Below are 21,900 nucleotides of genomic sequence, written 5' to 3'. Positions count from 1 at the left end.
ATGATTACAAGTCTTTCAACCAAAAGCTGTTTTTAAATTTTACTAATAATGTCATTGTGAATTAATTTACTGTGTACATTGTGGGATGGATAAGCATAGGAGCAAGTCAAAAATATCCAATCCAATTTTTATATCTTCACCAAAGATGGAAAAAGCATTTACTGAACAATTACCAAAAAAAAGGGGGGGGGGAGAAATCCCACAGAAAAGTACATAATATTAGGCACTAGCCACACAATGACAGTTAAGTAGTTCACCAACTGAAAAAAGAACTAACTAAATCCAAATTAAAAAAAAAAATTTGTCCTCACAGCTAAAGATACATTATATTGTTCTCAAAATACAATGCCAAAATTAATTTAAAAAATGAGAATCTTTGCAATAAGAAATCTATGAATATTAGTAAAATTATTCAAAACAAAATTTAAAATTCTATGTTTGGAGAGGTATATAAAATTATGACATGTCAGATTAAGTAGCAAAAACCCACATACCAAAAAATTATTAATAATTCAGTGCATTAAAGTATGCAAAGTTATTATATAAATCAACTAGTATTGATTTGAATTAATGAGTTTAACCTAAAAAAGTGTACTTGACCCCTACATATACAGAAATGGGTTTTAATAATCAATGCATCACATTCTTAAATGTGAATGATTCAAGGGCACAGAAGTATGTCTTAAAGAATAATAAACTTCATACAGACTTTCTTTGCCTAAACAAATATATGCTTCACTGACATCGGTTTAAGTGGACTATGAGAAAAAAAGAGAGCTAATCTGAGAAATAAACTATGCAAACCTGAACTGAGTTTTTCTTTTTTTCTGGTCACTTTATTTAAATTTTCTTCAATAAACTGGCAAAGATCACAAGAAAAAAACTCAGACAGACATTTCTGATGCTTTGTATAAAAAGTGTTTCAAGAGTTTGAATTTCCTTACTTGTGTATGATTTATATAAATGTCTGCACTTAATGTTTTCACACTAAACTCAAGCATTAAATGCAAATATTAAAATAAAATGTTTTAACCAATGATTAACTATATGCTTGCTATATCAAATAATTTTTGTATAAAATATGGTTTCTACTCTTACTAGGTATTAGATTAAGATTAATATATATATTAGCAGGTCATATATGATAAAATATGATTAATGGTAAATTGTATGGTAGAGTTTGTTATAGAAAGAAACTAGTAATGAAGGAGACTTAATAAAGATTAAAATAGTCCAGAAGATAAGACTTTTTAAATTTTGTTTCTAGATTAGGAGATAAAACTGTCCATTATCTCTTCTCAGTTAAAAAATAATGTACTTGGGCCCTCCCTGGTGGTGCAGTGGGTTAAAGCACAGCACTAAGAAGCTAAAACCACTTCTGCATGAGTTCGATCCCTCCCTGCCCCGGAGGTGACCCACATGGCGACAGACCTCTCCTGACCTGCCCGCTGCTCCCCTCAACAGTGTACTTCGACCTGCCTGTTCTGCTCCCCACTCTGTCTCTGGTGAATCCTCTCACCACCCCCATCTCTAGCCTGTACCCCAATTCTGTATGGATAAATAAATCTTAAAAAAAAATAAAATAAAAAAATAATGTACTTAACATTTTATTAAATTGAGTTAAAGTATTATGAATATAAAAGTTAATAAATTTCTGGGTTTCTTTTAGAATATAAGTATATAATAATTATTATGCTTTAAAATATTGGTAAAATTGCATGACCCAATAGAAAGAGTGTTAAGTTTAAAGTCACACAAAGAACTAGCAAGAACCCCAGCTATATCACTTATTAGGCTTCTTCCCTCCCTTCCCCACCCACTGCCACAAATTATGCAGGGCAGTTTCCTACATTTGCAAAAATCACAGATCAGCACATTTAAGTGCTGTGGATAAGACTTGCCTGGGAAAGCCAATGCCAGGTTAGTTATTTTGACTTTTTGACCCAGGGCAATTACTTAACCATGCTGAGTCTGTTTCTTCTTAAGCCGAATAAAGATAACAATTAACTCTCTAAGTTGTTGCAATGATTAAATAAGATATTATATGCAAATTAAATAGTACAATGTGAATAAAATTACCTGTATTCAATAATAATAAACTCCCATGTTGAAACAAATTTCCAATCTAGTGACAACAGAATGCCAAAAGAATGGAATGCTTCCTTCACGTTACATTTTATTATCACTATAAAAGTACTATACTGTCCTATTTATTAGTAAAATGTGATGTGCTAAGCTTCTAATAATGATTGTCATTCATCTTTGAGAATTTTATAAAAATAATGTATGTTTTCCTCCCAAATATTACATTCAGGTTTCTCCCACTATTTGAATGTAGACAGTTCCTCCTTGGTTATGACTTCATAGACTATTTTCTGGGTCTGGAAACAATCAAATTTTACCAGACAAATTAATGGTAATAGTCTTCAAAGAACCAAAAAGTAATCTACCAAATAGAAATGCTCTATTTCTGGAAAGCTGGAGAAACGAATGTTGTGCACAATAATTTGTATCAATTTAAGGACATTAACAGTTATCCTGTAAACTAGATGGAAAACAATATTCCACCTGGTCATTTAAATTAAAATTAATTCTAATTAAGTAAAATTAAAAATTCAGTTCCTCAGTTGTACAAGCCATACTTCAAGTGCTCAACAGTCACACCTACTGGCTATAGTACAGCATTTCCACCACCTCAAAACTTTATCAGGCAGCAGTGTTCTGTAGTGTTATAGTTTGGTTATTTTTGTTTTGTTGTAGTTTTTCTTTCAACTTCTCTTTCAAGTAGACTCCCAAAAGAACAGGGACTGTGAATATTATGCCCACAGCTGAATCTCTAGAGTCTAGCACACAGTAAGCATCCAAATGTTATCTTACAGCTGACATTGTTCTGAATTGATTAATCTATCAAAAAGTGACCAAACTGCTAAGGACAAGAACTGAAAGGTGTGAATACAAGGAGTATATGTAAATAAACTAAGAAGAAAAAATGTAGTTAGTCAACTGATAAAATGTCTATGTGGACATTTAAAGTTTTTGAGTTATAGCTACAAATATTGGCTAATCTAAGCAGAAACTTAGGCCTTACTCAGTCTATACTAGTCAAGATAGCAAAACCTTAATGTGTAGTTAATTATCTTTTAATATTCCTGTATGGATTTTCCTGGATAGAGCAGCTGAGTAACTTATTTTTACTAGTAAACAGATATGTAAATATATATATTAGTAGTAAATATTAGCACTATTATTTTATTATTTATTATTAGTAGTAAATATTAATAAAAACTTAATACTATTAACAGTAAATATCAATACTATAAATGTATACACACATATTCACATACAGTAGTTTAACTAATGAATAAAAAGAAACAATCTTCAAATTCACCAAAGTTTTATAAGTGAAAAATTATGGAATCAGAATTAAAATTAAAAATTTTTAACATATTTGAAACAGACAAAATTCTATACACGTAATGCTAAGAGGTCTAATAATAATTTTGCACTTACACTGCCACATTTTTTCTAATGGCATATTCATCCGAATCGTCATCAGAGCTGCTATCAGTTGCATCAGAATCGAGACCCTCTTCAACATGAGACAACAGCCCTGTAGCAGACAGTGCAAATCTTTGGATTTCTGCAGCTGTACACCGTGCAAAGCCATTTTTTGTATCATTCCACAATTTATTTTCTGTAGTCAATATGTTGACTTCTGGCTTAATTTCAGTGCATTTAGGTAAACTATTATCCAAAATTGTGGTAGGTTCATGACAGATCTTCATTTTGGGGAGTTGTTGTTTCATAGAAAATTTCATTTGCTGACCATAATGCTTAACGACATGCTTTGCCAGAAGCATCTGCAAATGTTTCTGAGTTCTTCTAGCCTGGCTAAGTAAAATTTTCTGTTTGCTTACACAATGAAGCAAACGAGCATTCACTTCCTCCTGTTTTTCAGCAGTTGAGGAACTAGTAGGCAAATCTGAGTGGCCAGGCCAAATTTTCTTTTGAGCACAGTGCAATAAATTCTTTTTAATCTCAGCATCAGTAACTTTATCCAAAAGTGTATTCTTTTGGTACCATTTACATTTTTGCAATTGTACTTTATCTACATTAGTGTCTTTGGTTATATTTGAATCCAAAATAATCTGTACATCTGTACACTGGCTTGTGGTATCTGACAAAGGCTCTTTTTTGATGAACTCTTCAGAATGAGAATGACATATTTTACTGAGCTGAATGTTGCTGCCATTACACAGTATATTTTTCAGCTTATTGCAATTGGGTTCCCCTAGTTTCTTTTGTTTGTAATTCTCATTGTATTTATTTAATGTAGAATTAGAACTCATTAAAAGTACTGTCTGATAATGTTTTGAAGACTGAGGGGAGCCAAAATGTTTTAAATTCACAAAATTAGTGTTAAGAGTAGGTTCAGGAGTTGGAAATCCCAGCATCTGAGAGAAAGTATCTCCCTTTAGCTTTTCATCTACAGTTCTTGGACTTTCCATGCATAGCAGCTTGTCAGAATCCATGGTACTTGGCAAAGATGAAAAGCAGATACCCTTTGCTGCTGCCTCCCTTAGAGCTGGTGTCATGGCGAATCCTGCAGATAATTATTGGAAACCTAAAATAATGTAAAAATAAAAAATCAAATATCTAGAAAATGTTTTATGCTTATGTTTCCCAAGGATGACACTTCTGATTAAAACATGAATGGAATCAGTCATCTTTTACTTCCCAACTCCCAGCATTTTCTCTGCTTTTTCCTACCTGGTTAGGAATTCACAAAAACTAAACTATTTATCGCTCTATAAGCCAAAGTTACAAGTAAAGTTTCATACCACCCACCACTACACATGGTGACAAATGTTAGTGGATGTAACTGCATCTCAGGATTAAGTTTTTGACAATGTTTAATGCATCAAAAAGAAAGGAAAAATTCAATCCTGAATCTGGGACTCATACTTGAAAATGTAACAATCCCATACTTTCAGCCAAAAGTCAGAATTACTTATCATATAGAATATAGTAAATTTCTCAAAATCTCAATTTGACTTCACAATCTGAGCAGTATTAGTGACAATAACAGTAAAAAATAAATAATGTAAGAAGATATAAGTGAACTAAACTACAAATAAATGTTTATAACTTCACAGCTGCTAAAATAACATGACAGTTAAAAACTATCCTAACTCTTCAATTTGGATAATTTTTCCTGGAAAAGCATTTACAATAAATTTTTCCCTTTTCACAAATGGAGTCATCAATTATCATTATAGAAGCTATTACTGCTGCCTGGACAATAGTAACAGATGACCACAAAGATTAATATCATTGTTAAGCATCTCATTATTTTATCAAAATAAAAATTATAAACCATATAATTCTGATTCACAGAAAAGTTAACACAATATTATTAAAAATTACTAAGTGGTGGTTACTAAAAAAATTTTATATTAACAATTTAAATTTTGTGAAGATACTTTGACACTAAGATACTCTGCTGTATGTCCCAGGGTTCTAACTACACCTACTACTCCTATTTACAAACAAATCATAAGCTGATTTTTTGCAAAAATTAGAAAAAATGAACAATGAGAGAGAAAAGAGGCATAAAAATTTCTATGTGTTTAAACCAAGTGATAGATTAAAGATATCTGTAATATATATTATAAAGGATTAGTATCTGAATAGGTAAAGTACTCATGCAAATTCGCAATGGATATTTGCAGTGAGCTACTTCTGATGACATCCAAAATCATTAAACATGTACTTAATCTCACCAGCAATGAAGGAAATGGAGATCAAACAAGCAAGAGACCAAACAAGCTTTCCAAACATCAAATTGAGAGTGCTTTAAATCCAAAAATATCACTTATCTCAAGGATGTGGATAAATAAAATTTCTCTAATCTATTTGGGCTATAATTGATTCAGAACTTTGAGGGTAGCATGGAAAATATATTTGTCACAGGTAGACAAAAGATCAGTGTTTATAATAGAATGGATAATGAAACAATGAAATACTATAAAGCAGTTTAAAAAGGACTTAGCTCTCTTGAGATTTCCAAGATCTACTAGTTATGACGGACAACTTATAAAATGACTTTAGTAAACCCATTTTCTGGTGTTCCCACCTCATATAATCTCATCCTCCTGACTATGGACTGGACCTAGTGACATGCTTCTAGAAAATACAATGAAGCAGAAATGAAGGGATGTTATTTTGAAGATTAAGTTACAAAGAGATTATAGATTCCATCTTGTTACCCATTTATACTCTCATTCAGGGATACCAGCTGTCAATTTGTTAACTAATAAAGAACTAAAGTATCCAATTAACAGCAACAATGAAATAAAGTCTGCCAACAGTCATGTACTGAGAAGAATGATCTCTGAAGCATCAGTCTCCAATCAAGCCTTCAGATGAGAACTTGAGTCAAAAGCACCCAGCTAAACCAGGCTTAGATCAGGACCCAGAGAAACTGTGAAATAAATAGTTTAAGCCAATAACTTTGGGATAACTTTATGCAGCAAAAAGTAACACACTTGGATATAAAGACTTCACATTTTAGACTCTAGCAGGTCAAGCCATATATAGTTCCTATTGAGGATTTCTACAAAGTTCCTCTTATTCTATTCCCAGTAAATCCTTATAAACAAGCAATCCTACTCTAAAAAAATAGGCTCTGTACTTTGCAACCTAAGAACTCATAAAATAGACTGTCCTGTAATTTCTTTGAAAAGGTTAAATTATGTTGAATATACTGATAGTTTTAGTATAAAATCTAGAGTTCACTTCATAATTGATGATGAAAAAGTGATGGAAAATGAGGTAAGATGTCTGTTCTTGCTACTCTTACCAGCATCATACTGGAGGTCCTAGCCAGTAGAATATGACAAGAAAAGAGCACACAGACAGCAAGGTAAAAAAATAAAACTATTTGGATTCTTGGGTTACATGAGTCTCTATAAAAACAAACAAACAAACAAATCCAAGGAATCTATTAAAACGTTCCTAAATTAATGGATTCAGTAACATATGATATATACAAATTATTTACCTGCCTATATTCTAAAAATGAGAAACTAAATAGATATTACAGAAATAGTATTTATTCAAGTAACTTAAAAGCATGAAATATTTAGGTATAAATCTAACAAAACATGTCCAGGATCTGTGTACTGAAAAAGAAAAAAACAAAGAAATTAAGGAAGACAAATAAATGGAGTGATAGACTGTTGCGATGTCAATTCCTACTAAACTTATCTATAGATTCAACATGACTTCAGTCAAAATCTGGTAGGATTTTTTGGTTGATTATATCAACAAGCTTGCTCAGAAATCTAAATCAATATGGTGATCAATTTTGGGTGTGTTGGTGGAAGAACCACAATGACCACACCTGAGGGGAGAAATCATATATTGTCCAAAACTTAATGATGTAAGGAAAAGGTACTACAGTTAAATTAAAAAAAAAAAAAAAGGTAAGAAACAAACAAACAAAAAAAACCCCTACACAGAAAGGGAAAGAAACTAGAATAGCTAAAACAAAGGAAAGGGGGAAAAAGCTGAAGGACTTGTTGTTATCTGTCTACTTAGGCTAGCTAAGATATGTAGCATGACACTGGCAAAAAGATGGACATGTAGATCAATGGAAAGAAAAGAAAGGTCAGAAATACACCCACATGTACATGACCAATTGATTTCTGACAAAGATGTCATGATAATTCAATAAAAATTTAAAAAGATGTTTTTTAAATAGTGGTTCTGGAACAAATACATATCCTATGCAAAAACAAGCAAACAAAAAACTCTTTATCCACACCTCATACTTTATATGAAAATAAATAAATTTAAGAGAATGGATCACACACCTAAATGTAAAACTAAAATTATAGAATTTCTATAAAACAGGAGAAAATCTTTGCAATAATGGGTTAGGCAAAGATTTTTAGATATCATAGCAAGAACATTGTTCATAAAAGAAATATTGAAAACCAATCTTCAAAATTATAATGAACACTAAATGAAATAAACATTAACAATAGGAGACTTTGACAAATATAAATGCCAAAGATGTTCAGGAATTTGTAGAAATCAGATGTACATACTCCTGAAAGTCACTGAGTTACTATTCTGGTTCATTCTGACTAATAACTTTGATCATTACACAGATGTAATTTGTAATATTTTTCATTTCATATATTATTTCAGATTTTTACAAACAGTAGACAATGACTAGAGGTAGAATGCCAACAAAACATTGATTTGAGAAACAAAATGAAGAGTAAGACTACAAATTCATCTCAAGATGATAACCACTAACTACTTCCATGAAGGGTAGCCCATCTAATCAAAATTATTTTATAAGACATAAAGTCTCCAGTATTTCAGAAAGCAATTTTAAAAAACAAGACAGTAAGAATATCAAGCCACCAGTAAAATCATCTTGGTATAAAATTCTCCATACCAGAATGTTATTTATAGAGAAGTACTTGTAAATGGCAGCTAAAAAGCTATTTCATCCTCTAAAAACAAAAATTCACAAATTATGGAAATAAAAGTCCATGTATTTTAAAGCAGAAAATGAGTGACCAACACTGACTTAAAGTTTTGTATAGTTTGGTATAAGCTATATTTTAATCTTTATTTAACATATATTTAATAAAACAAATAGTAATTCAGTGAATATATATTTATTAAACAAGGTGTAACAGACACCATCCTAGGTACTTAAAAGAAGGCAGTGCACATGAAAAATAATGATTCTATATTCTCAGCTTTTACATTCTAGAAAATGGTATAGAATATATAAACAGACATGAAAATGTCAGGTGAATAAGAGTTCTATAGTGTTTTTGTTTTCAAAGATTTATTTTATTTATTCATGCATACAAAAACTGGGATGTAAGCTATGGGGAGCAGAACAGGCAGGTCTAGTGAGAGGAGTATCAAGCAAGACGAGAGGTCTGCTGCACCCTGGCTAGGGATCAAACTCATGCCACAGTAGCTGGTGATAACCTGCTATCCCTGAGACTTTTAACCTCTGTGCTACCAGGGAGGCCCCAAGTTCTATAGTGTTTTTATGAAAATTAAGCAAAGTTGAGTGATAGAGCATGACCTTGAGTAGAATCAACTCAGATTTGATTGAAGGAAAGTCTCTGTGTTGATGACATCTACTCTGAGATCTGATATGTTAATAACCAAGATGTGAGGTGAAAGCTTTTCTATGGAAAAAAAGACAACTAGATGAAAACTTGCAGGCAAGAATAAATTTGGCATATTTGTAAAACAAAAATGATAAATATGTCTAGAAAATAATAGATAAGGAAGAAAGCATAATAGGAAACAAGATGGGAGAGGTAGAAAAAAACGCCCAAACTTGGACAATTTAGGTAAGTCAAAGGAAATTACTGCAAGTATTTAGATGAGGGAGTAACAAGATCTGATTTACATTTTCATTAAAAAAATATTCTGGCTGTTCTGAAGAGAAAAGATTTGTATTGGAGAAAAAACAAAACAGTTTTTAAGAATGTAAGCAGGGAAACCAGTTAGGAAGCTACCAAAGAAATATAAAAGAGGCAATGGTGGGAACTTGGACTAGTGCAGTAGCAGTAAAGAAAAAGCCATGAATCTAGGACATGATTCAAAGTAAAGCTGACAAAAGTCTATGGTCAAGATACTATGAGACTTAAAGAAAGTTGCTATCAAATGTGACTCCTAGGTTTTTGGCATGAGGAACTGTTTAGGTAGTGCTATTATCTTCTGAAATTGGAGACTTGGGGATATAGAAGGTTGAAGAAGAAAAACAGAAAGTTCTGTTTGGGATATGTTGAGTTTGAAGTACCTATTAGCTACTCAAGTGGAAGCAGTTGGAAAAACAAGTTTAGAGTTCAAATGAGAAGTCATAACCAGACAGATTATTTGGGGGGAGTCACTGGCATATACTCTGTAGTTAAAGTAAAAGAGCCACTGGTAAAATAGTCCCTAGAAGGATGGTATAAGCAAAGAAGGAAAAAGAGCCCAGGATCAAGCCCTGATGTTCTCACATTAATTACAGCAAAAAGATGAGTTAAAAAAGAGGAAGAACCCAAAAAGTAGATTTCAAGATGCTAGTCAGTGATAGTTCCAGGGTGTATAAAATTAAAAAGTAAAGTTTAAAAGCATGTAAGGACAACCCCAGCTCCATCTAGGTCCCTCTAAGCACCCTGTCCCATCTACCAAATGAAAAAACCTAGACTTGTTAGTGATTCACTTCCCAGGGGTACAGGCTCCCTAAAAACCAGACTTAAACACCAGATAAAAGTACACTTCCCCTCACATCTTACTAGAGATCTAGTTGGTGGACTTCTTTTTACCAATACAGTAAGTTCTTACTCTTGTCACTAGGACTTTGAAAACTTCCAGTTAAAGCAAAAGCATGCATAACAAAGGCAAGTTCTCAGATAACTTTGTTGTGCTCAACATTTTTCACTGTTTTTTTTTGTTTTTAAGGATTTACTTATTTATGCATAAAAAAGCTGGGGTGCAGGAGGGTGAAAAGATTCACCAGAGACAGAGTGGGGAGCAGAACAGGCAGATTGACTTAAATACACTGCTGAGGGGAACAGGGGGCCAGACAGGAGAGGTCTGCTGTGCCACGTGGGTTAGCTCTCTGGCTGAGGATCAAACCTGTGCTGCAGTGGAGCAGATAGCTTCATATTGTTGCGCCAGAACCCCTACACCAACAGGGAGGGCCTCACTATAATGCTGACAAGATCCTGTGTATGTTGAATGAAATGACATTTTTCAAGGACCTATTGTACATCACGTCCCCTTTCTCAAGAATTACAAAGCTTAAAAAAGGCAAAAACATTTTAAGCAAGCAAGCATTAGAACCAGACTCAGCTATGGCAGTAATGCCAGAATTATTATATGAAGAATTTAAAATGACTTAAACAAAATTTTACTATTAAATTTGCCAAGGACACTAATGGCAAAAGTCAAAAGTTGACAAGATGAGCTAGCAATTCTAATTAAGAATCAGAAAGAGGCCCTTCCTGGAGCAGCGGGTTAAAGCATAGCACTAAGAAGCTAAAGCCACTTGAGTTCGAGCCCCACCTGCCCCGAGGTGATCTACATGGCGTGCCAGACCTCTCCTGACCAGCCCGCTGCTCCCCTCAGCAGTATACTTCATCTATCTGCCTGTTCTGCTTGTCACTAGGTCTTTGAAAACTTCCAGTAGTGAATCTGTGAATCTTCTCACCGTCCCTGCACCTCTCGCCTGTACCCCAGCTCTGTTTCCATAAATAAATATCAATCTTGAAAAAAAAAAAAAGAATCAGAAAGAAATGCTAGAGATCAGTAATACAGTGACAAAAGTAAAAAAAGACTTTGTGGGGTCATCAGTAGAGTAGATGTGGTTGAGAAAAGAAATTAAGTTTGCAACTACCACAAAAGAACTTCCAATAGTGAAAAGTAGAGAGGAAAAAAGGACTTTAAAAGAACAGAACATTTGGGGCCCCCCTGGTGGCACAACAGGCACAGAATCCTGAGGCTAGCAGCTTCTGCACTAGTTTGATCCTCAGCCAGGAAGGTGACCCACATGACCTGGCCTGCCCTCTGCTTCCCCTCAGCAGCATATTTCAGTGGATCTGCCTGTTCTGCTCCCCACTACGACTCTGGTGAATCTTCTCACTCCCTGCACTGCTGGCCTTTACGCCAGTTCTTATATGCATAAATAAATAAATGTTAAAAATAATTTTAAAAAACCCAGAACATTCAAAAATTGTGCATCTTAATCAAAAGTTGTAATAACACACATGTGGGTACCAAGAGAAAAAAGAACCAAAGAAATATTTGAAGCAATATCGACTGAAAATGTCTTAAAATTAAAGTAAGTCGTCAAACCAAAGATACAAGATGTTAAAAGACCAGAAGTAAATTGAATAGCATGTATCAACTAGTAAATGAAGCCCTGTGTTAAAATTTTATTACATGAAATCATACACAAATTAATAACAACCTTACAACAAATATTTTAAATATTTTTAATAAAAATTGTGTATCACTTATTTTTCTCACTAAAATGAAATTGCAAGAAAGCAGGATATGAATGTTGACATTCGCTGCTATATTCTAAAGTCTTGTTTGGCAAATAGCAAACTTTTTATAAATATTTCTTTAATAAATATCACCCAAAGTAATAAAATTATTTTAAAATTTCAAGGAAGTAGATTCACTGAAATAAATCTGGGGTATTTATAGGAAATAATAAAAAAAGTTTTAGAAACCTTAGAACACTGCTGTTGAAATAAGAAATAAGATGTGAGCTAAATATGGAATTCTAAATTTGTTGCTGAACTTATTTATAAAAGTAAAAAAAATAAAAATTAACGGAATGCCATTGAGCCCATTACATAGAAAATAATACCAGTAATCAATACAAAATTAATGAAATAGTTTATGTGCTCTTGTATGTGTTATTAAGTCTTAGAAAAATCCAGTGTTATATTTACTACAAACTCCATTTGGACTAGCCACATTTCAAGTGTTCAATAGTCACTTATAAAAAGGGATGACACTTCAAGTCTATGGTCCCCCTAAGTAAATAGGAATGAACCATTAATTAAAATATACAGTACCTTTGGTTCCTAGCCAAAAATAGTATTTGGTAGTTTTAAGGGCCTATAATATTTAAAGTCATACAAAAAGAAAAAGCAAATTCTCAAAGAACTTTCTAATAAGCATCTTGATGTTCATACTATCAAGTTTCTAATTATTCTGGCTTATAGTTTTCAGATCCTAATTATGTTGCATAGAAATAATTGTGTGGAAAAAGAAGTATCCGGACTTAGCTAAATCTAAGAAGTTTTTCCAGCTGCTAAAAAATTGTACTCTGTTTACTCCAGGTATCACCATCACCTTTGATAACTATTTTTATATATATCCAAGAAACTAGAAGAATAGATCCCTTCTTGAATAGATTTTAATGATACAAGACTTCAAAGAACCTGGAAGAGATAAAACTGAGAAGTAAACTCCTTTTGGCCACACCATACAGAAATTAAAATATTAAACTAATAAGATTTAAGAAATAATACTGCAAAAAAACCATCAGTACCCTTTTCAAAGTGACTAGGTAGTTTTGATTATCTGTCAAATCCTGAATAATCCAAAAATCAATTCTATTTTCTGAGCATGAATTTCACTTATGCATTTATAAGTTTATATATGTATGTATATATGATTTTATAAGTTTATATCAGTTATACTAAAATAAATAAAATTAATTCCTTAATGCACCAGCAAACCAGAAATTTTATGTAAAAAAAAAAAAATCTGTAAACTTTTATAATCCATAAAATAAATACCCTGGCAATGAACAGTGTATATCTCGTGTGTATGTGGGGGGTGGGGGGGTGTATATATCCATTTTTCTTGTAAGTCTCATAAAAAATACCAGACAGAATTTTAGTAAGACAAGCCAAAGTTTATGCATATAAGCAATATTTAAAAACTACAAAGGATCAATATCTTTTCTCTTTTTGGTTATAATTAACTTTCATTTTCATAAATAAAATTGGGTTAATTTGGTCAACAACAATTGTTTTGGGGACTGTTAAATTTATATGTAACTCCTAATCTCTAACTTACTATAAATAAAAAACTAGTCCTGTTATCTTGAAAATGTTTCCATTAGTACTTAATCAGCATTTTTAAGATTATAAATAATGCATATTTATGAATTTAGCACTAATTAAATACAATCTGATGTCTAGGACTCCATGAAATACAGTAATTATCATGCCATCCCTCAAAAGCAGCACATACATACTTTCTAAAGAAAATCAAATTTGCTAATCAAGTTTATCTTCAGAGTTAAACTGATAATCTAGATAAAAAGCAGCATTCTTTTTGAAAATGAATATTAAAGATTAAAGACCAAACCTTATTTTCTATCCCTAAAATATCACTCCAGATTTTGAATATGAGTTATACTATGTTGATTCTTCTAATCCATGGGAAATTAACTAAGTTTTCCCTTGAACACTAAATTATATTCATCTGGAATCTGAATAATACCTATTCTCTAAAATGCAGATCATAACACAAACTCAGATAATATGTCAAAGACAAGGCAAATCCACCCTTAAATTAAAAGAAAAAGACTACCAATAGCATTTTAAAAGGCCTTAAGTAGAGACAAATATTACTACCATACTTGTGACTCAAATGTGTTTCATACTAATAACAGTCTGAAAAAGCTTAAGACAAAAGACAAACTGTTTTAGCAAAACAAGAGTTCTCTTTTTTGCGAAGTATAAGAGGACTCAAAATTTCTCATTTGTACAGTAAAGGAAAATTTTAAAACAAAAGTAATGAGAAAGTATTTACAGTGGCATTATTTTATTTCTCAAAACTCTTAAGAATTAATGGAAGGTAGAGAGACTGTATAGAATCCTGTTTTTTCAACATTTCTTTATGCCACACTATGGGATTCTCAACTTACAGCAAAAAAACACTGCAGTAATTGGCATGACCAGGGTAAGGTTAGCTCATACTTTGTACTCAATAATGTTTACAGCAAGAACTTCTTCCACTTTGAAAACTCTGCCTAAAAAGGAATTCTCTTTGAAGACTGAAGGAATTTAATTAAAGATAAAGCCACTTGGGTGGCCACATAACACATCAAACAGATCATACTTCAAGCAGAATTATTACTATTCAGTTATAAATGCATGACTCATAGGAATATAAATGAAGACTCTTTTTTTTTGTACCTCTACTTGGATACAGAAATTTACATTTAGAAATGTAATAACACATTTGTTCAGTTTATAAATTTTGGTTCAAATTTAACTTCATGTGGTTAAACAGTGATTAATGATCTACTACTAAAAAAATGTTAAAATTTACTTAAAACAACATGTTTGAGAATCCCTGGTCTCACAGGACTGGAAACAAACATCAATATTAAAACAAATCAATAAAAATGTAACTAAAGCTTTAAAAATATTAACAAAGCCTCAATATTATAAATTCATTTTCTTCCAATTCTGCAATAGAAAGTTTTAACATTTACATAGAAAGAATGTTTCTAATAAAATTATCAAGTATTAAAATTTTTCATTATAAACTGCAGATTTTCATTGCACACTATCTATAAGCAATGCAATGCTACCATTTTTATTTACATTTGCTGGTGATTTATCCCCCGGAAAAGAAGAAACTGTTCAGAGAAATGTCTCTTCAGGACATTTAAAAAAAAAAAATCTTTTGAAATGATACTCCTTCCTTGACTTTTTAAATTGAATACCCTAAAAATAATCTAAGATTTCACCATAACTCAGAGTCATCATCATGTACCATGCTACTACCATAGCCTGTAATGCAGTGAGGACTTTAAGAGGTAGAAGACAGATGTTTTAGAGACAATAAATTGGCTATTGATTCCCTATCATGCATGCATTTGACCCAGTTATGACTGAAGCTTTTTTATCATGATAACTTCTACTATTTTTTCCCTTTACTCCTTTATCTATCCTGTTTGTATTTAATTTAAAGATTTTACTGTGCCTTGCAGTTTATAACCTTGAAAACCTTATCAGTTGAGTCCTAAACACAGATTAAAATCTGAAGGGGTTTCTGCCTCCTTCAAAATACTGATACTGTACATGCAAATGTTTCAGGAACCAAAGAGATAACTAAATGAACAGGAAACATGGAAACAAAAATTACCTATGACAAAGTTTTATGTGTCATGTTAATGCAGTGAAAGATGTAACAGGCATTAATAGGAGGACATCATAAAACAATCTGAATAAGGAAATAAAGAAGGTTTTACACACCACTTTCTAGCCTTTTTTTTTTTGAACACAGAAAAGCCACCAGTGAATTGATTACATTGTAAAGAGAATGACTGAGAGAATGATCACATCTGTAAGTTAAATATAAACAGGATAGATAAATGAGTAAAGAAAACAAATAGTTGAAGTTATGTTTAAAAGCATCAGTCATAACTGGGTGAAACACGTGGATAATGCCAACAGCCATGCATTAGGGAAGTCACTGGACCTTTTTGCAGACAATTGTGATAAGATCAATGAGATCCTAGATGAAAAAGCAAGTACTCAAAACAGTGCAGCAAACAATAATAGCATATTATTGCCGACAATATCCATACACTGTATGAAACAGAACCAAGACATAGTTTCTTCACCCTCCAGAGGACAAAAAGGTGAAGAAATATTAATAACCTATTGGTATTTATTGAGCACCCACTGTGTGATCTTCAGCATGTTAAGTATGAAATGCATTCCTTTCCCTCATGTAGCTTACAAGTTAAAGAAATAAAAGAGATCACAGAAGTGAAAAAAAATTAATACAAGTTAAAGCAAATTTTATTTTAGTGCTAAATATCAGATGGTGAACAAAGATGTAATGGGAGTAGTACTCATATTACAGGGCACCCCAAATGTAAACACTAGATGAGCATACCTCAACATCGTGGAAAGTATATTGCTGATGTTATTTGCTAGAGCCTTAAGCACACCCAAATCCACACCCACACCCCCACCCCCACACCCAGACCCCTAGACCCAGGAAGTCGTCTTTTAAAATCTATGAAAGAAGAAAGTTAAAGATTTATGTAAAAGTCTATTCTCTGAAGCGAAATTCATTATTACAAAACATTACAAACATCTGCCAATAGGAAAAAATTTAAGCATAATTATACGCTGTAAGATTAAACAGTCAAAATATTTTTCCAAAGACGGAATGTTTTATGAGGTAATGTTAAGGGAAAATACATGACCTCAGGTTTAGGAAATATATGCAAATACGCACAGAAAACTAAAAATTTCAAATTATCTGTATCTTATATTCATGACTTTTTTCCAAATCATTTTCTAGTAAATAAAATTATTTAACAAAATAAGCATTTGTTATAAAATAATTTGTTATTTGAACAGGCGCGTCATAAAATAAAAATGTAACGTAAAATCTCGATAATGATAGACTTCACCCGAATTAACAAATTTCACTAAAAACTATTCCAAAGGACTAAGAGAAATATTATCTAGATTAAAACTATGAGGAAATGATGGCGAGCCTGACGCTGATTTAAAAAGTACATGCGAAGTGGAGTAGAAACAAAGATAAAAGATACAAGAGATCTTGGAGATAACGCAAATATATTCCATTTCCTGATTCATTCATTATTTCTATTTTCCCAGTTTTAAAAAAAACTGGCTTTTATTATAGTCATATAATTTGGCAATTTCTGTACTTGTAGCGTTAGCAAGTTAGGTCACTTTTATTAACACGATGCATCTGATTCCCCTAACAACCTCTTAATACACAGACGGTATTATAAAACTATTTACTGAAGTAAACATTCCCGATCCGAGTGGTTTTGACTTGCCCAAGGCGGAATTGGAAACAGCAGAAACCACTTTTAATCTAACCTCTTTCTCAAGGAACCCACATTCCAGAACACCAGGTTTTTCTCCAGTATTGATTTTTAGAGCCTCCTTTCCCCAGTAAAACAGGCGGACTTGTCTGCAGCATTAGTAACTATCTCGCTTAGATTTTGTTGCAAACAAACCTGCCCCATCCCGTCAGTATTTTAAAACAACATTCCGACTGACCGATCTCAGCGGAAGTTTTTTCCCAAAGACTGGTTAACGAAAAGACCTAGGAAGCTAGCATCTGCAAAACCTCGCCAGCCGACCAAAGTCTGGGGACTAGGAAAAGGAATATACTTCCCACAGTTTCTGGTTTTGTTTTGTTTTTGTTTTTCCTTTTAAAACCCCCTGACCGCCGACCGGAGGGGAAGGAAGGAGCAGATCTGCGCCGGGCAGAGCGAGCTGGGAACCAGGACAGGGGAATTATCACGGCCAAGAAAACAGAACAAGTACGTCCATGCAGTGCGTCTCTCTAGGATGTAAAGCCAGCCTCTTCCTTTCCAGCGGTTTCTTCAATAACCAGCACATAATCTCGCATTTCTCGCCACTAAAGCACTACACGTCTCAGACTTTCCTGCAACAACGTACCCCTTCCGCACACCGACAAGTGACACAAAGTTGGAAGCACCTTTCCCATGAATTCCCTACAGCCCCATCCACCCCAACTAATCCTGAAGGTCGAAACAACGGCTGCTGAAATAAAGTGTGAAATACATAAATAAAATCAGGGTCCCATCTAAAAGAGACGGCTCCGCCTCACAGCTCCCACAAAACAGCCGTCAGCACAACCGCACCCGGCGAGGCGGGGCCGCCCAGGAGAGGGGCGGGCCCAGGAGGACCACGTGTTCTACCTTCTGCGCACGCGCCGGCCAAAACAAAAGGGAGGCCTGCCAAGCCCCTCCCCTGCCCCCACGTGACCGCACCTAGGTCCGCCCTCACCCCTCCCTCCATCCCTTCCCTCCCCTCCCCTCAGCTTCTGCCAAAGCTGTTAGGTTTAGCCGTTTAAATTTGGCTGCCGTCCGACCCCTGCTCCTGAGCGCGATCCTGTGCCGGGACCCAGAGTCTTAACAGCTCAGAGGATTCGGGGGCCGAGGGGGCTGCCGGTCGCTCGCCTACCCCGCAAGTCCACCCAGCGGTCTTCTCCGCTCTCCCCTCCCCGCGCTGCCACCGTCCTCGGCAGAGGAGACCCACCCCCCTCAGCCCGCCGCTGAGACGCCGGCCACTCGCCTGCTGGGGCGCCCTGGCTCCCCTCCGCCGCCGCACCTTCGGTCCGGCCGTGGTGGGGGCTGCTGAGGTGATCTCTAGCTGCCCTCCCGCCTCCCCCCTCCCGGGGCGCCGCTGACTCGTCTCCAGAGCGCGCCCCGCTCCCGCCCCGACCGCTGCCGCCGCGGTTTAACAGTCCGCCCGCTGCCCGCAGCTCCGGGCGGCTCGGGGGACGGAACCCTGCTGTGGTGGAGGGCCAGTAGGCGGGGCGCGGCGCCGACCAATGGCAGCAGGGGAGGGACTGCGCCATGCAAATGAGCGCGGGTGGCGGGGAAACCCCGGCAGGGGGCGGAGCCTGCAGAAGCGGCGCGGAGCGTTCTGGAAGTGGCTAGGGCGCGACGCCCGAATCCTGCTGCGGAGGCGCGGCCGCTCCCTCGGGGCGGGTTCTGCGCCTCTCCCGCTTCCTCCTTCCCCCTTCCCGGTGCCAGCCAGGAAAAACACTCACACACAACAAAAACACAGCCAGGCGACTTCCCGCCCCTGCTCTGCTATTTCTGTACCACGGTGACAGGAAAAACAAAGCGCTGGGGAAAGTCAGGCTGCTTTACACCCCGCCGCCTGCGCCATCCGCCCCTCAGCCCGAGGGGCAAGTTTTAACAAAGCTTCGCGCAGTTGCCGAGCTTCGCGTCTCTGTGCGTTTACTTTTATTTGTGCTGCGCTTTTAAATCCAAATTTAACATTCTGTCCAGCCCCCTGAGGGCCCTGGTTGACAAAGATGCCTCGGGTCCAGCTTGGTCGTCTTCTAGCACAAGCAATTTTAAATGTGTACAGAGCTGGTTTGCGTGGCACTAGCGTTAACTCTGTTCTGCGGTAGCGCAGTCAAGTAACTAAACGGAGTTTTATATGGAGATAATTGGCCACGAACACAGAAAAACATCTCCGAGCGTTTTGCACCTGGCCCAGGGGCTCCACTCACCACCAAACCTCACCCGGGCATTTCCCCAGCCAAGTACTCAAAAAAAAAAATTTTTTTTTAACTGAGAACTAAATATAGCTCTTCAGAAGATAGATTACAGGCTTTCCTCAGCACCTAATTTACTCATGGGCTGACTTAGTGGGTGAAGCGTCCTCAAATTTCAGATCCAGAAATTGCCATTATTTCAACCTGGTTGGTTAGCTACTATCGTGAAGGAAGGGGAGGGGGAACCCTAGGAATTATTAGTTATTTATAAGAGAGTACTTTTTAAAGTTGACTCAGAACAATAATAGTTACACTTCAGTATGGGGTAAGGGAAGAGTTTCTGGAAGTTAATTTACTTTTACTGGAGAATTTAGTGGGTACTTAGCCATATTCAAGTGTTGTCTTAGTCCCTGGGAGTGGAAATGCAAAAAAACAGTAAGGCGTTAACAATGTTGTTTTTTTTTTTTTTTTTGTAATTAAGCCTGAGAAATAAAATAAGGCTGTGTTAAGATAGTTCAAAGGAAGGTTTTTTAGATGGCGTTTTTCAAAGACTTTAGGCAGAAAAGGAAGGAGAAAGGCATCTATAGTTCAGGAGATACTATCGTTAAATTTAAATAAAGGTTTGGTGTTATCATATTATTGGGCTCTTAGTGCCAGTCATTACTGGGAATACTAGATTGAGTGAATCTTGAGTAACAGGAATTTAGGTTTTAAATTGGAAAAACTGTGGTACCATCAAATCGAGGATACAGGTTTCAAGTGAAATTATTATCAATTACCAAAGTAAAATAATCATACATTTACCAAATGTTTACTGAACATGTGTTTTATGATGTATACATTAGAGATGGAGCAGTAAACAAAGTTCCTGCCCTCATGGAATTTGTAGTAGATGATTACAGACATTAAGTTTTATAATTACGTAAGTGATAATTCACAAGGCTTTTTTACATACATAATCTAACTTGCTTATCTGGCAACCCTGGGAGGTTGACTGTTCCTAATACTCTAGGTTAATTCTTTTATCTTCTAGTCAGTCCTGAAATCTGCCAAATTTGCAGACCTTAAGTAAATATTCCAGTCTATCAAGTCTTACACAAACAAAATTTTCTTAATTATATATTCAGTCTGATACATTAAAGTAACAAGATGAGTAAGAAGTAATTAATAACACATTTGATGTGAAAAATGTAGAAAACCACAAAGAAAGTCACAGTAACCCATAAGGCCTTTTGTATTTTATGAAGTAACACTATATCTACTAGGTTTTTAAAATCCCATTTAGTCACTTATTAAGCCCATTTTTCCTTGACACTGAATATGATTCTAAAGCATGATATTCCTACTTGTAGCACATGCCTTTCAGTTTTCCAGAAACTGTAGAATACTTAGGACATCTTAATACAGTAACTGACATAATGAGCCATTTGTCAAATTGCTTTCTATATTACTTGTTTAGTAAAAGCCTGAAAAATTTATGTGGTTATGTAAAATTAAGAATTTATTTTTTCAGAACATACATTCTGATTTCCACAAATAAATATATAGCAATGACTAAAAGAATTTTAAAAACCAACAAGAATAAGGAGAAAGGAAGGACACCATTCTTGCTGACATAATTATTACCTGTCTTGAATCATGTGAAAGTGCCCAGGTAAGCAGTATTACAATGATTTCATGAGCTAAACTTCACCTCAACCCTGGGTTTTATATAGTCCCTCCTTTCTTTCAAGAAACATGTGTGCAGCACTTAATATACCGCTGACATTGTGATAAATTCTGGTGATACAAGAGAAAGATCAATCCCTACTCTCCAGCAGCAAGCAGCCAGAGAGGAATTACTAGCACAGTCTTTTCTACCCTTCTTCTTGTTCTTCTTCTCTATCTTTCTTATAACATGGATTTTTTATTCTGTTGTGTTGCAGTCTTGTTTTTATAAACTAGAATATAAGCTCCATGAGGTAGGCACCTTTGCATTTTTTCCCCATTGCTGTATTCCAGGAGTCTAGGACAGGACTTGGCACATGTAGGTTTCGACATATATTTGCTGAATAAATGCATACCTTAAATTCTCACATTCTACAAATTGCTATATTCCTTTTCCAGGTTGAAAAAAAAAACAAAAACAAAACTCGGGCCCTCCCTGGTGGCACAAGAGGTTAAAGCACAGCACTAAGAATTTAAAGCCACTTCAGTATGAGTTCAATCCCCATCCCAGGGGTGATCCACATGGCACAGCAGACCTCTCCTGACTGGCCCTCTGGTCCCCTCAGCAATGTGCTTCGT

General features: G+C 35.2%; 1 protein-coding gene across 2 annotated transcripts in view; it reads right to left on the bottom strand.

Annotated features, from left to right (window-relative positions):
- KANSL1L (KAT8 regulatory NSL complex subunit 1-like) overlaps window positions 1-18,218 on the bottom strand; it is a 94,704-nt gene extending 76,486 nt beyond the window's left edge. For both annotated transcript variants that reach the window (XM_012727308.1, XM_012727309.1), the window contains exons 1-2: window positions 18,039-18,218; window positions 3,511-4,624 (exon numbers count right to left, since the gene is read on the bottom strand). In XM_012727308.1, coding sequence (XP_012582762.1) covers window positions 3,511-4,595 — 1,085 coding nt within the window. In that variant the 5' untranslated portion in view covers window positions 4,596-4,624; window positions 18,039-18,218. The remainder of the gene's footprint in view (window positions 1-3,510; window positions 4,625-18,038) is intronic.
- Window positions 18,219-21,900: the final 3,682 nt, after the last annotated feature.

This window comes from Condylura cristata, unplaced genomic scaffold (genome assembly GCF_000260355.1).
Source record: "Condylura cristata isolate star-nosed mole 26May11 unplaced genomic scaffold, ConCri1.0 scaffold00002, whole genome shotgun sequence".
Classification (NCBI taxonomy): domain Eukaryota; kingdom Metazoa; phylum Chordata; class Mammalia; order Eulipotyphla; family Talpidae; genus Condylura; species Condylura cristata.
This window is presented reverse-complemented; position numbering and strand designations above follow the sequence as displayed.